Genomic DNA, 15,644 nt, shown 5'->3' with positions numbered 1-15,644 from the left:
GACTCCATCCCCACCGGCCGTCTATATGAAGGTTTCCCGTCTTCCCCGCACTGGAATCTTCTCTCACGTTAGATCTCAGCTCTGAGTCACACACAGAAGTTTGAGGCTTTTAGAAAAGATTTTTAGTTTCCACAATCAACGCGGACAGAAATGATCTGATCGCAAAGTCTCCATGTACAGTGATTTATGGGGATTATTTCTGGCCTTAGGCTTTCCTATATTACAAGAAAAACTCCAGAAAAAGCCGATATTAAAATGTTTCTAAAGAAAATTGGCGCCAACAATTCTTGTAAGAAGAAAAAAATAAGAAAAAAGCAGAAGACACATTTTATAATGTTTAACATGTTAAACATTTATTAAAAAGAAATTAATCTTTTTGTACCCCAGAACATAGATGTACACCGCAGGGACGGCACAGATGAGGCTTGTCCACAAACCCTGACAGTTTAACCCCTTGCTGCTGTGGAAAGCAAGCATGACATCTAAGAAGGTGTGACAGAGTTCGGCTGAATGCCCCCCGCCTTCAAGTACCCGATAGTATGGGGCGGCCTAGTTACTCCGATACTTGCATGCCTAATAATAGGGTCTGGGCTGCAATGTATGAAGGTATATTAGGCCGGGCCAGAGGCAGCGTCCAATAAACATAGTGTTTGATGAGTGTGACCAACTTTTTACTATTGAGGCCGCCTATGCTGCATCAATAGTAAAAGATAGAATGTAAAAAATAATAATAAAAAAAATATTGTTATTCTCACCTTCCCGCCTCTCTCCACGCTCCCGGTTCCAGTAATCCTTTGCGACAATTACCGAGATGACGTCCGTTCTCGCAGGATCGCGATGTCTCACGGTCATTCGTGATGACATCGTGCAAATGACCGCGAGACTTCGCGATCCCGCGAGAACGGACGTCATCGCTCGCAAAGTATTACTGGGACCGGGAGCGTGGAGAGAGGCGGGAAGGCTGCGCGGGACGTCGGAAGGTGAGAATAACAATATTTTTTATTTTAAATTCTATTTTTTACAGGGATATGGTACCCAGAGCCCGGAGGACAGTCTCCTCTCCTCTGGACCGTGGGTACCATCCGCAAATGTTCTGCTTACTTTTCGCATGGTGTGCACAGCCACATGTGGAAAGTAAGCAGAACAATGCATTCCTATGGGTGCGGGATCGCCGCGATTCCACAAAATTAATGAGCATGCTGCGGTTTTTACAGCGAAGCGATTCCGCCACGGTAAAAAACGCAGCATTAGCACAGCATTGCGGAATCCCATAGGAATGAATGGGATGCTTATTTTTCGTGGCAAAATCGTGCGGGTAAAACCGCCACGGAAACGCGAAAAAACCGCCACGTGTGAACTCAGCCTAAAAGTGGAAAAAATATCACAGTTTCAGCAACAAGAAATATCCATCACTATATGGCAAGCAGAGTCACTGCACAATGTTAGTTACGTCACGGCCATAACTACTTTATTATACGCTATTATCCTGTACACAGTGGAGTAGATAGAAATCACAGATCCCACAACAATAGCTGGAATTGGACCCTCCAATGTAAAGAAAAAAAAAAATCTATCTATACACACGGTTAAAAAAAATAAAGGGAACACTTAAACAGAATATAACTCCAAGTAAATCAAACTTCTGTGAAATCAAACTGTCCACTTATTTGAATGTTGTTTGTGCTTTCATACTCGTGGTAACATGAGACGGACTCTACAACCCACACAAGTGGCTCAGGTAGTGCAGCTCATCCAGGATGGCACATCAATGCGAGCTGTGGCAAGAAGGTTTGCTGTGTCTGTCAGCGTTGTGTCCAGAGGCGCTACCAGGAGACAGGCCAGTACACCAGGAGATATGGAGGGGGCCGTATGAGGGCCAGTACACTAGGATATGTGGAGGGGGTCGTATGAAGGCATCAGCCTAGCAGCAGGACCGCTACTTCCACCTTTATGCAAGGAGGAACAGGAGGAGCACTGCCAGAGCCCTGCAAAATGATCTTCAGCAGGCCACAAATGTTCATGTGTCTGCACAAACGGTAAGAAACCGACTCCATGAGGATGGTCTGAGGGCCCGACGTCCACAGATGGGGTTGTGCTCACAGCCCAACACCGTACAGGACGCTTGGCATTTGCCACAGAACACCAGGATTGGCAAATTCGCCACTGGTGACCTGTGCTCTTCACAGATGGAAGCAGGTTCACACTGAGCACATGTGACAGACGTGACAGAGTCTGGAGACGCCGTGGAGAGCGATCTGCTGCCTGCAACATCCTTCAGCATGACCGGTTTGGCAGTGGTCAGTAATGGTGTGGGGTGGCATTTCTTTGGAGGCCACACGATGTTGGGCTGTGAGCACAACCCCCATGGAGACACAATTGTGCCTTTACCTGGAGATAAATTCCCAGTGGGGGCAATTTCCAAAATGCAATAACTTAAGTGGGGAATTCAGCTCTTTTCGCACTTAAGGGATCTGTATATGGAGTCTACAAACTACAGTGGGGAAAATAAGGATTTGTTACGCTGCCAATTTTGGGGTAAAGTCACATTTTTGTAAGGAAAAAAAGTAAAATTGTCATTTTTTCCTTCCACATTGCTTATATTCCCGTCACACTATCCGAATTCAGACATTGTCCTGTCAGAAAGGAGAATACAGGGAGCAAAAGGGTTAATAGGACTCACAGGAGGAACCGGCCCAGAAAGCAGAAGATCCAGGAGTGTCTGCCACATATACGACTGCTCTGTGCACACAGGACCTGTGATGAGGTCACAGGAGGGGAGGAGTCAGGGGTCACATGATCAGGGGCCTCAGTGTGTGCAGGACTCAGTGTGCTGGAGCGCTCCCGATAATCAGCTGCGTGTGTCACGCTGTGTGATAGTCACAGCACCTGCATGGAGGGCGACACATGCAGCTGATTATCGGGAGCGTTCCAGGGATCCGGGGTCCCGATGCAGCTATTCGGTAAGCGATATCAGCCAATAACAACTTCTCCGACGATATTCGCTCATCACTAGTAATAACAGCTCAAAGGAATTCACCGAACTTTTCATTAAGTTTAATAGTAAGACCCTATTAAATATTGAGCACCAGCGGGATGAAGCATTGACAGCGGCATGTAAAAGTGTGGGCGCCCCTGGTCAAAATGACCGTTATTGTGAGCAGTAGTAAGATGAAGATGAAATGATCTCTAAAAGGCCGAACCTCTAAGATGGCACATGGCCTTTGTATTTTAGGCAAAAATAATAAATAATAAAACATATATATATATAAACTTTTGTACAATTTCATAATTGCAAAAAGGAGAAAGGGCGATGCAAAAATTCGGGTACCTTTAGAGATTTGTGTACTGAGATAATTTTGATCAAGATTTCACACCTTAATTAGCTTGTTAGGGTTATGGTGAGATCACATGGTAACCAGGAGCTACAGTCTGAGGAAAGGGCTAAAAAGCCTTCACTAGACCCCAGTACAGCTGTATAATGAGGCCCAGGCTTTATAGTGAAGGGACAGGAGTGAGGGCCTGTGCCCAGGAGCTACAGTCTGAGGAAAGGGCTAAAAAGCCTTCACTAGACCCCTGTACAGCTGTATAATGAGGCCCAGGCTTTATAGTGAAGGGACAGGAGTGAGGGCCTGTTCCCAGGAGCTACAGTCTGAGGAAAGGGCTAAAAAGCCTTCACTAGACCCCTGTACAGCTGTATAATGAGGCCCAGGCTTTATAGTGAAGGGACAGGAGTGAGGGCCTGTTCCCAGGAGCTACAGTCTGAGGAAAGGGCTAAAAAGCCTTCACTAGACCCCTGTACAGCTGTATAAAGAGGTCCAGGCTTTATAGTGAAGGGACAGGAGTGAGGGCCTGTTCCCAGGAGCTACAGTCTGAGGAAAGGGCTAAAAAGCCTTCACTAGACCCCTGTACAGCTGTATAATGAGGCCCAGGCTTTATAGTGAAGGGACAGGAGTGAGGGCCTGTGCCCAGGAGCTACAGTCTGAGGAAAGGGCTATAAAGCCTTCACTAGACCCCTGTACAGCTGTATAATGAGGCCCAGGCTTTATAGTGAAGGGACAGGAGGGCCTGTGCACAGGAGCTACAGACTGAGGAAAGGGCTAAAAAGCCTTCACTAGACCCCTGTACAGCTGTATAACGAGGCCCAGGCTTTATAGTGAAGGGACAGGAGTGAGGGCCTGTTCCCAGGAGCTACAGTCTGAGGAAAGGGCTAAAAAGCCTTCACTAGACTCCTGTACAGCTGTATAATGAGGACCAGGCTTTATAGTGAAGGGACAGAAGTGAAGGCCTGTTCCCAGGAGCTAAAGTCTGAGGAAATGGCTAAAAAGCCTTCACTAGACTCCTGTACAGCTGTATAATGAGGCCCAGGCTTTATAGTGAAGGGACAGGAGTGAGGGCCTGTTCCCAGGAGCTACAGTCTGAGGAAAGGGCTAAAAAGCCTTCACTAGACCCCTGTACAGCTGTATGACGAGGCCCAGGCTTTATAGTGAAGGGACAGGAGTGAGGGCCTGTTCCCAGGAGCTACAGTCTGAGGAAAGGGCTAAAACGCCTTCACTAGACCCCTGTACAGCTGTATAATGAGGCCCAGGCTTTATAGTGAAGGGACAGGAGTGAGGGCCTGTGCCCAGGAGCTACAGTCTGAGGAAAGGGCTAAAAAGCATTCACTAGACCCCTGTACAGCTGTATAATGAGGACCAGGCTTTATAGTGAAGGGACAGGAGTGAGGGCCTGTGCCCAGGAGCTACAGACTGAGGAAAGGGTTAAAAAGCCTTCACTTGACCCCTGTACAGCTGTATAATGAGGCCCAGGCTTTATAGTGAAGGGACAGGAGTTAGGGCCTGTTCCCAGGAGCTACAGTCTGAGGAAGGGGCTAAAAAGCCTTCACTAGACCCCTGTACAGCTGTATAATGAGGCCCAGGCTTTATAGTGAAGGGACAGGAGGGAGAAAAGTGGGGAAAGGAGCCAGAAGAGCCGGACTGCCCATCACTAACCTGCAGAGCCGCACTCCACATATATGGCTGCTCTGTGCACAGGACCTGTGATGAGGTCACAGGAGGGGAGGAGTCAGGGGTCACATGATCTCCGGAGTGCAGACCTCCATGGAGCCTTCTCCTCAGTCAGTGACATTCCCGCCATTATTCGCCCCTCACTACTGGCACAATTACCCCGCGCCGCCTTCTCTATACAGTGTTATGGGTGGAATGTAACGTGTGGTTTCTCTGCAGGGAAATAGACCCCACACAGGAGGGAATTCTCACCAGTTACCGGCCGTCTACTATATGGCGGCATATGACTGTGCTATCGACTCCACACCAGGAGCTAAAATGCCCAAATCTCTAATGTAACCGCTATAAGAGAAGATATAACAAATTTCCCCTAAACTCACACAGCGGAGGAGGCCTCACTTGGAGCAATGTGACTCGCGCACAGAAAATCTATTCCCGGTTCTGTGATTAAGTTATCGGCCGACAGGAAGAAGAAAGGTCTGAATTACAGCCCAGACTGGAGGAGAAACTGCAGGAGTTAGAATTGGCCAATCAGCGCTCTTCACCCCTATACTTATCTACACAAATACAAGATATGAAATGACAATTAGACGCCATTCTCACCACCAGAACGGAGAGGCGCTAACTTGGAGTAAAGTCGCGTTTTATCACCATGCCAATAAGCCTAATAAGATGCCGCTCGTAAGCTCAGAATGAGAGAGTCACTGCATATAATCTCCTCTATAAAAGACCCTAAGGGTCAGACCTCAGCCCACCCCGATGTCATGTATAGCACTTATAATGAATACTCCCAGAGTTTGTATTCGCCCCCACAATCACCCCCCTCACTACTGGAGTCATTCCTTCACACACTACATCTACCTAACCTGACTGAGTCCGCGGCACAACAACTCCATTTACACATCTCTGAGGAGGAAATAGTTTCATCAATCAAAAAACTAAAAAGAGGAAAGGCCCCGGGGCCGGATGGTCTTACAGCAATATATTATAAAAAATGCAGCAATGTGCTGACACCACATATAAAAACCTCTGTAATTCACTACTAAATGGCTCACAGCTGCCCCCTGAGCTCTACGTGGCGCATGTAACCGTAATCCCTAATCCTAAGAAAGATCATCTCACCACAAATTATAGACCTACATCCCTCTTATACATTGACTTCAAAATCTTTACATCCATTGTGACTAACAGGACCAATAAAATCCTCCCTCACCTCATCCATCGGGGTCAGGTTGGTTTTATACCAGCGTGACAGGCCCCAGATAATATTAGGAGAGCGTTAAATATTATTCATACAACTAACCTACAACCAAAGTGACTTCTCCTGCTTGCATTAGATATTGAGAGGGCTTTCGATTCGGCGTCCTGGACGTATCTCTTTACGGTTCTATCTGAAGTCGGATTCTCCCCTAAACTTATAAAGTGCCTCCAATTGTTATATGATAGCCCTATCGCTTATGTAAAACTCCCGTCACCACATCCCACTCCAATTAATATTCAGAGGGTACCAGGCAGGGCTGTCCTCTATCTCCGGATCTTTTTGCACTTACAATAGAACCCATTGTGGAAGCAATAAGGAGAGACCAGAATATCCTGGGCCCTGAGAATATGGGAGACCAATATAAAGTCAGCCTCTTTGCGGATGATCTCCGGCTAACATTAATAAGTCCCCACACTACACGCCCTCACTTGTTTTCCCTCCTTCACGAATTTGAGAAGATCTCAGGGTTAAAGATTAACATTGATAAATCCGAAGCATTATTTGTAAATTTTCCTAAGAGCAAACTAATATAGCCTCCCATTTTGGGTTTATAGACAAAGAACATTATCTAACATATCTGGGTATCAACTTAACAGCCAACAGGTCACCTCTGTTTAGGTGGAATTACACTCCACTGATCCAAAACTTCCAGAGGGACCTGGATAGATGGGCTTCCTCAAAGTTATCCTGGCTCGGCAGAATACAGGCATTAAAAATGGTGTCACTGCCTCGCTTCTTATATCTATTTAGGTCCCTCCCAATTATGGTACCAGCCAGAACGTTCACTCATTTACACTCTATGATGTCTAAGTTTCTTTGGCTAGGAAAAGAACCCAGAATTGTGCAAAAACTTATGTTCCGTCACAGAAAAGAAGGGGGTTTATCCCTCCCTAATTTTACACTTTATTACAAGTCGGCACAGATTGCTCCATTAATAAGTGCGTGTTCATGTCCCAATAGTCTGAGATGGGTTATTCTGGAATCATTTCTCTCCAAACCATTCTCTTTATCAGGCCTAATGTGGACCACAGACCGACTTCCACGGGGGTTAATGAATGTGGCTCCTTTTACAGTCCACTCGTTGCTTCTTTGGAGGAAAGTTTAAATATAACTTACAATCAAGCCCTTCTCCCCTGACAGCTATATTACAAAACCCCATGTTCCCGCCAGGCCTTGAGACACAAATGTTTTCTTGGTGGAAGCTGAAAGGTATTCATATACTTAAACATTTGTGTTCCCCATTTAATATCTTACTTGACAGACAGGAATTTGTTCAAACATTTGACCCTCTAGTTAGGGAGGTAATGCGACTGAACCAGATCTTTCACTTTGCAAAGCAGATCCTCCCGAGCGGTACTACTCTCAGGGCAACCAGTTTTGAAAAATAATGTCTAAATGACCCTTTGGGCAGGGGAACGATCTCATTGATCTACTATGCTATAAATTCTCCACAAGATGATAAAAAATTGAAGTATACAGTATGTTACAGTGGGAGGAGGATCTGGGGTTTGAACAGTCAATTGATGAATGGTATCGTAGCTGTGACACCATATCATGAGGCAGTCACCAGACTTCCCTTGTGGATACCTCCTTAAAACTATTGTACAGAGTTTATTATGTACCGGAAAAAATTCACAGCATTTTTGCTAAAATCTCGGGAGACTGTTTTAGGGGCTGTGGAATATCTGGTGACATGAGACATATTTGGTGGTCTTGTATGGTGGTTTCTGGGCTTTGGGAGAAGGTGAAGCGTCTGATAGCACAGATGTATGGTGGACCGGTTGATCTGGAACCTTCTACCCTTTTACTGGGAACCAGGCCTTCTCGGCTTCCAGAAAGCTTTCAGAAGCTAGTAAACTACTTATGTATGGCCACTAAAATCCACATTGCGGCAAAGTGGAAGTCGTCCTCACTGCCAATATCTATGGTGAAAGAGAAGATGAGCGACATTATGTTATTCTCATTTGTGGTCCCAGCGTTTCTTGTAGAATAAATCCCTTTCTCACACAGTCCTGTAGTAATGACTTTGTTCTCATGTTCTGTAGGAGGGTTCGTCTGACTCCATCTTATGTTATCAGTATAAGTGCGAGAGATGAGAGACCGACGACCGCAGTTTTACCGTGTGTGTCCGGCGTCAGTTCTACAGTGTGAGAGATGCAGGGTCTGTGACCGAAGCTGGGGGTATACGGGTGTATACAGCATACACAGAGGGGTCTATGACTGAAGCTGGGGGTATACAGGTGTATACAGAGTACACAGGGGTCTGCGACCAAAGCTGGGGGTATACGAATGTATACAGAGTACACAGGGGTCTGTGACCGAAGCTGGGGGTATACGGGTGTATACAGCATACACAGAGGGGTCCGTAACCGAAGCTGGGGGTATACAGGTGTATACAGCATACACAGGGGTCTGCGACCAAAGCTGGGGGTATACGAATGTATACAGAGTACACAGGGGTCTGTGACCGAAGCTGGGGATATACGGGTGTATAAAGTGTGAGAGACGCGGGGTCTGCGACCAAAACTGGGGATAAACAGGTGTATACAGTGAACACAGGGGTCTGTGACCGAAGCTGGGCGTATACGGGTGTATACAGAGTACACAGGGGTCTGCGACCGAAGCTGGAGGTATATGGGTGTATACAGCATACACAGAGGGGTCCACACAAACACGGCTTTGCTCCGTACACCTCGTACACACACGGCTCCGCTCCGTACACCTCGTACACACACGGCTCCGCTCCGTACACCTCGTACACAGGGCTCCGCTCCGTACACCTCGTACACACACGGCTCCGCTCTGTACACCTCGTACACACACGGCTCCGCTCCGTACACCTCGTACACACGCGGCTCCACTCCATACACTTCGTACACACACGGCTCCGCTGCGTACACCTCGTACACACACGGCTCTGCTACATCCACCCTGTAAACCCCTCCTGACCCCACACAGAAACTTCCCCTCATCCAGCACCATGACAACCAGCACAGCAGAGTCCTGCACACACTGAGGCCCCTGATCATGTGACCCCTGACTCCTCCCCTCCTGTGACCTCATCACAGGTCCTGTGCACAGAGCAGCTGTAGAAATCTCCGGCCTCGGGGGTCTCACCAGACTTCGCTCTTTTCTTGCAGGGGCCGCAGTGGATTTCATCCTGGATCCATAGAGCTGAATAGAGGAGCGATGTTCCTTCACTCTGATGGGAATTGATGGTGACGTTGATGAGTCTATGAGGAACGTGTTCAGCTGCCGACTCCGAGGAGGAAACTGCTTGTTGTCTGTGGCCTAAATATATAGGTTTTATTAGTAGATGTCAGGGAAGAAAACTAAACCCTGTAAGATAATAAATCTCCTCATATGTTTCCCTTATTATCTCCAGTAAGTGTATTATTACACAGGATTCTTATGCTGTTACATCGGATCATCTTCTTCTCATTCAGGTCTCTACAATATCGGATCCTCTCAGTGAAGATCTTCTACAGAAGAGAATTTTCCTGATTTACCCATCAAGGATGGATATGGACAGAGACAAGATGGCGGAGAGGATGTTACACCTCACCCTAGAGATCCTCTTCCGTCTCACTGGAGAGGTGAGAGATTCTGATGACGTCACATTACATCATTCTTATCTATGGGAATAACAGATGGACAGAACTGGAGAGGTGAGGACTCTGGAAATGTCTGTAGTGAGATTTATTAATGTGTCTCTCCATAACCAGGATTACACAGTGGTGAAGAAGACCTCTAGTGATCGCTGTCAGGACCCTGTGTCTGAGGGATGGGGAAGACCACTGAGCCCAATCACGGGGCCTCCACCTCACCCCCTGATCCGTGAGGACATCAATGACCAGAAGATCCTAGAACTCATCTACAAGATGATTGAGCTGCTGACTGGAGAGGTGACACTGCTGGGAATGCTGGGACATTATACAGTAACACTATGAAGGGATCGGGGGATGACGGTATCATTGTATGTGTCAGGTTCCTATAAGGTGTCAGGATGTCGCTGTCTATTTCTCCATGGAGGAGTGGGAGTATTTAGAAGGACACAGAGATCTGTACAAGGATGTCATAATGGAGGTTCCCCAGCCCCTCACATCTCCAGGTAATAGACAGGACTAAATACACACGGCCTATAATTATCTGTATGTAGAGAATGAATTCAGTCCCTGTATGTGTTTCCCCCAGATCTATCCAGTAAGAGGACAACAACAGAGAGATGTCCCCGTCCTCGTCTTCCACAGGACTGTAACCAAGAAGATCCCAGTGCTCCTCAGGATCATCAGGTAGATGGAGAGAAGGTGTCAGGAGATCTCCCCTATGATGTGTAGACGGCTGTGAAGGTCTTGTGCTCAGTCTTGTTTTATCCACCAGTATTATATGTTTTATACTTGTGTGATGAGAGCGGTGGAGATGGCAGGATTAGAGCTGATCATAGATGGGACTTCTCCATCGTCGGTGACTTTTACAATATTTGTTTCAGGGTGAAGATCTGACCCATATTAATACTACAGAGACATATGTGAGAGATGATGAGCGGTGTAAAGAGGAGATTCCCACATATGACTACCCAGGTGAGTAGTAACCACTGAATGCAGAGAAGTCACAGATTACTCTCAGTCACCGGCTGTGGCTGCCTTATCGGTGGTGTAGTCCGGCCATATTACCATGATCACCATTTTGCCTCTAGTCCACAACATTCTCCTCCACCCAAAACTGTTCAAATTACTTTGGGCATTGAAAGCCCTTTTCTTTAGAACTTACCACATGGAGGATTCACCTACCCCCTGGTATTAGTGTGAGGGTGATCCCTTAAAGAGAGATCTAAATGATCGCTTGTACCTGACCCAATATAGGCCGAGTGTGCGCTTAAAGGGTCACACTGAACGCAAAGTTAGGCCGGGATCACACTACTTTGTGTGATGCAAGAAACTTGCACGAGTCTCTCGCATCAACACCCGTCGCTGCTGCCGCTACTCGGAACTGGAGCTGTGGCTGCATAGAAATCCTAAATTTTATTCTCAAGACAAAGAGACAGGAATTAGACAGGTAACAGCCAGAGCCTTCTAAACTATAAAGCCAAATGACAGCGTACGTAGAATGTGCTGACAAGATAGAAAATCACTTGAAGAAAAGTATGCTGGGCTTGTAAGAGAAAGCGGAGGGTAATGATGCTGTTGGCTTCCTAGATCCCTGAGATCTTATCAGATGAATCTACCTTTTCTCCCTTCTGTGCTGCTGAATGTCTCATGGTCACTAGGGATGAGCGAGTCTACTCATTAGGATTTGGTACTTGGCGAGTAATGCGGTACACGCGGTACTTGAATCCTGGCGATTATTTTACAACTCGCCTCTCCAAACTGCGTGGCTGATGGCTGAAATATACATTTATTCATGCCTGCAGGATCTGTGTTGGCATGGCTTGAGCCTTGGTTTCATGGATTCACTCCACGTCATAACTTACATTGTTTTTGATCCTAAGGAATTCAGATTACTGCACAATCTCTCCTGAAATGGGGAGCAATATTATTTTCTCTAATCTTCTGCTCAGGATTCATAGTAGCTCCAATGGTCCACCATAAATGAGTGCAGCTCTGGTTTACTGTTGTTTAATCTGTGCAACGGGGTCTTCCTATCTCGGGTACCTCTTTCAGTACCACCCCGTGTTTCCGGAGGTCCATTCTGCTTTGGCAGGAGTCTGAATGAAGGACGCTGGCTGGAATTCCTTGGTTACATGGGCACATATAAAAGATCACTGCTTCTCCACGTATTTCCAGTCTGACAACACTTTACTCACAGGTCACAGAATATATCACACAGATACAGAGGGCAGGCCAATAGAAAAGCGGCAGGCCAGACATACATTACAATAGCCGCAGGTGGCCGGAGCCTGCCGATATTTAGGAGGGGGGCGGCAGGGCGCAGCCTGTGGGCTGATGCATTAGGGACATGCATCTCCCATAGAACCTACTATACATACATATAACTGCACAACATATTCTGGGTGCTGAGTGGTTCCGTAACACGGCTCCCCTTTTCAGCGACGCGATCGGCATACACAGTCTGATCCTTAACGGATCGGTTTGGGGATGACCGAAGTTTATGGGTTTGGTACAAGTTCCATTTGTCGACTTAGTCCATTGGCGTTACCGTTTTGTTTGCCGGGTCTGTAGTGGATGGTGAAGTCCAGAAGATGTAGGGCTAAACTCAACCGCAGCAATCTGGCGTTGTCTCTGGAGACCCGATTAAGCCAGACTAGGGGATTATGGTCCATTAGGAGGGATAACTGTCGTCCATACAAATATGGTTGCAACTTTTTGAGTGCCCATACTACCACCAGGCACTCCTTCTCGATGGCCGCATAGCTTACTTCACGGGACAGTAGTTTCCGACTCAGGTAAGCTACCGGGTGTTCTTTGCCGTCCAGCCCGACTTGGCTCAGCACTGCCCCCAATCCAAACATAGAAGCGTCTGTGTGAACCAGGAAACGTTTAGTTGGATCGGGTGCGGCCAATACAGGGGTATTGGTGAGGGCGTCCTTTAGTTGGCGGAAGGCTTCCTCACACTCTGAGGTCCAGGTTACCTGGCGGGGTTGGTTCTTACGGGTCAGATCAGTGAGGGGCTTGGCTACGCTGCTGTAATTGGGAACGAATTTCTTGTAATACCCCGCTGTCCCTAGAAACGCCATGACCTGGGTTTTAGTGCGTGGGGTGGGCCATTTGGCTATGGCCTCAATCTTGATTGGTTCTGGTCGCTGTTTCCCACTTCCCACCCAATGCCCTAAATACTGAACCTCTGCTTTGCCCACGTGACACTTGTTTGGGTTCAAGGTGATTCCGGCCAGGTGGATCCTGTCCAATACTGTCTCTAGGTGATTTAGATGCTCTTCCCATGTCGCACTGTAGATGGCATTGTCGTCCAGGTAGGCACAAGCATAGTCCTGGAGACCATCCAGAAGCCGGTCAGCCAGCCTTTGGAAGGTCGCCGGGGCATTCTTCATCCCGAATGGCATAACTCGAAACTGGAATAAGCCGAACGGGGTGACAAATGCCGACTTGGGAATAGCGTCAGGACTAAGGGGAATCTGCCAGTAGCCTTTGCATAGATCGATGGTGGTCAAATACTTTGCCCCCGCCAGCCGGTCTAACAACTCATTCACACGCGGCATGGGATATGCATCCGTCACTGTTTTCTCATTGAGCTTACGATAGTCTACACAAAACCGTGTAGTCCCATCCTTCTTGGGCACTAACACTACTGGGGATGCCCAGGGACTATCTGACTCTTCAATGACCCCTAAACGCAGCATCTCTTGTATCTCTTGACCAGAAAAACCAGGGGAAGAGTCTTGAGGAGATCATTTGCATATTCCCACTGCCTTCTGGGATAAGTGAAGAGTCTCCGCGAGCTCAACGATCACTGGGTTTTGGCTGTTGCAGCTGAAAAGAGGAAATCGTAAAGCCGCGCGCCGAATTTTGGCTCATCTTTCATCGTTTTTAAGAAATCGCAATATGGAAGAGGCCAGGAGCCATTTGGTGAGCTGCATTTCTTGATACATGTTCACAGACTTACCAGTGGAAAAGCCAAACTTCACATGCCACAAATGCAAGCTTGTGTCCCTGTTGGAGGAAAAGTTGCAAAGTCTCGAAGAGAGGTTAGCTACGTTGAAGATCATTAAGGAAGGCGAAGAGTTCTTAGACAGAGCAGAATTATCTCTTCATGTTACAGAAAGAGAAGAAATTCGAAGTGCACCTGAAGAAACAGAGGAATGGAGACATGTGACCCAGAGAAGCAGGAGGATCAGGAGGCAGTCAGCACCCATACTCCTCAGGAACCAGTACCAGGCTCTCACGCAGGAAACCAATGAAGAAATACATCAGGATAAGACTTTGCCCACAAACAGCAACCTTGTACGCCTTCAGAGTCCTACTGGATGGAGAAAGAAAAATGTTGTGAAGAAGAAACGGAGAGTGGTGGTCATGGGGGATTCCCTGTTGAGAAGAACAGAGGCCGCTATCTGCAGACCGGATATAACTTCAAGAGAAATGTGCTGTCTTCCAGGTGCAAAAATTAAAGATGTGTCTGACAGGATATCAGGACTCTTCAGACCTACAGATGACTACCCATTCCTGTTACTACATGTGGGGACAAATGACACCGCAAGAAACGACCTGGAAACCATCTGCAGAGACTTTGAAGACTTAGGCAAGAAAGTGAAAGAACTGGGAGCTCAGGTGGTCTTCTCTTCCATCCTCCCAGTGGATGGCCATGGAACAAGGAGGTGGAATAAGATTCTGCAGGTGAACAACTGGCTACGTCGATGGTGCCGTCAGCAACGATTTGGATTTCTGGATCACGGAGTGAGTTACCTTTACGATGGACTACTTGCTAGAGATGGGGTGCACCTTACGAAGACTGGAAAACATGTATTTGGAAGTCGTCTTGCTACACTTGTAAGGAGAGCTTTAAACTAGAACAACATGGGAAGGGAAGCAAAAGACCAGAAAAAGCCATACACCTGACAAATGCTATTGAGAACTCTGCTATTAGAAGTGGAAAGGAAGAACAAAGACAAAAGAATCTAATTAATAAAAATATTGGAGAAAGAGAAACCAATCACAAACTAAAATGTTTCTATACTAATGCACAAAGCATGGGCAACAAACAAGGAGAATTGGAACTACTAACGCAGGAGAAGAAATATGATGTCATTGGAATCACTGAAACTTGGTGGGATGATACACATGATTGGAATACAAGACTAGAAGGATACAACTTATTTGCAAGAAACAGACTTGATAAACGAGGAGGAGGTGTCGCGTTGTATGTTAGAAGTGCGTATATCTGCACAGAGATTGAAGCTTCAGAAAATGGGAGTTCTGTGGAAACTGTTTGGGTAAGAATACAAGGACAGAACAATGGAAAGGACACCATTGTAGGCATTTACTACAGGCCGCCTGTGCAAACTGAAGATATGGATGAACTCTTTATGCATCAAATGGCCAAGTTCTCCCAAAAATATGACATAGTTGTCATGGGAGATTTCAACTATCCAGACATTTGTTGGGAATCTCTCTCAGGCAAAACTAACAGGTCAAGGAAATTCTTATCCTCTGTAAAATAATGCTTATCCTGTAAAATACTCAGGACTAGTTAGCAGATAAAAATGTAGTGGTTTATTTGGTTTCTTCCATCAAAGAAAAGATTATTACAGAAAAACATAAAAATAGGTGAAAGAGAAATTGTCCGTTATTGCAAAAGCTTGTCATCTTCTTTCTCTAAGATCCCACATGGCAAATGGCCTCTGGCTCTCTTAGGCTTCTTTGTAGTAAAGTAACATACCAGTTGCTCAGTTATGTCATCTTGCGTCTGTG

General features: G+C 46.6%; 1 protein-coding gene across 1 annotated transcript in view; it reads left to right on the top strand.

Annotated features, from left to right (window-relative positions):
• Nucleotides 1–510: 510 nt before the first annotated feature.
• Nucleotides 511–15,644, top strand: part of LOC141047147 (uncharacterized) — a 35,853-nt gene continuing 20,719 nt past the window's right edge. The window contains exons 1-2 of the mRNA XM_073542105.1: nucleotides 511–537; nucleotides 10,754–10,844. Of these exons, the coding sequence (XP_073398206.1) occupies nucleotides 511–537; nucleotides 10,754–10,844 (118 nt within the window). The remainder of the gene's footprint in view (nucleotides 538–10,753; nucleotides 10,845–15,644) is intronic.

This window comes from Dendrobates tinctorius, unplaced genomic scaffold (genome assembly GCF_039654945.1).
Source record: "Dendrobates tinctorius isolate UK_male_01 unplaced genomic scaffold, ASM3965494v1 ptg000126l, whole genome shotgun sequence".
Lineage (NCBI taxonomy): Eukaryota > Metazoa > Chordata > Amphibia > Anura > Dendrobatidae > Dendrobates > Dendrobates tinctorius.
The sequence above is the reverse complement of the archived record's forward strand: the minus strand, read 5'-3'. Positions and strand labels throughout refer to the sequence as shown.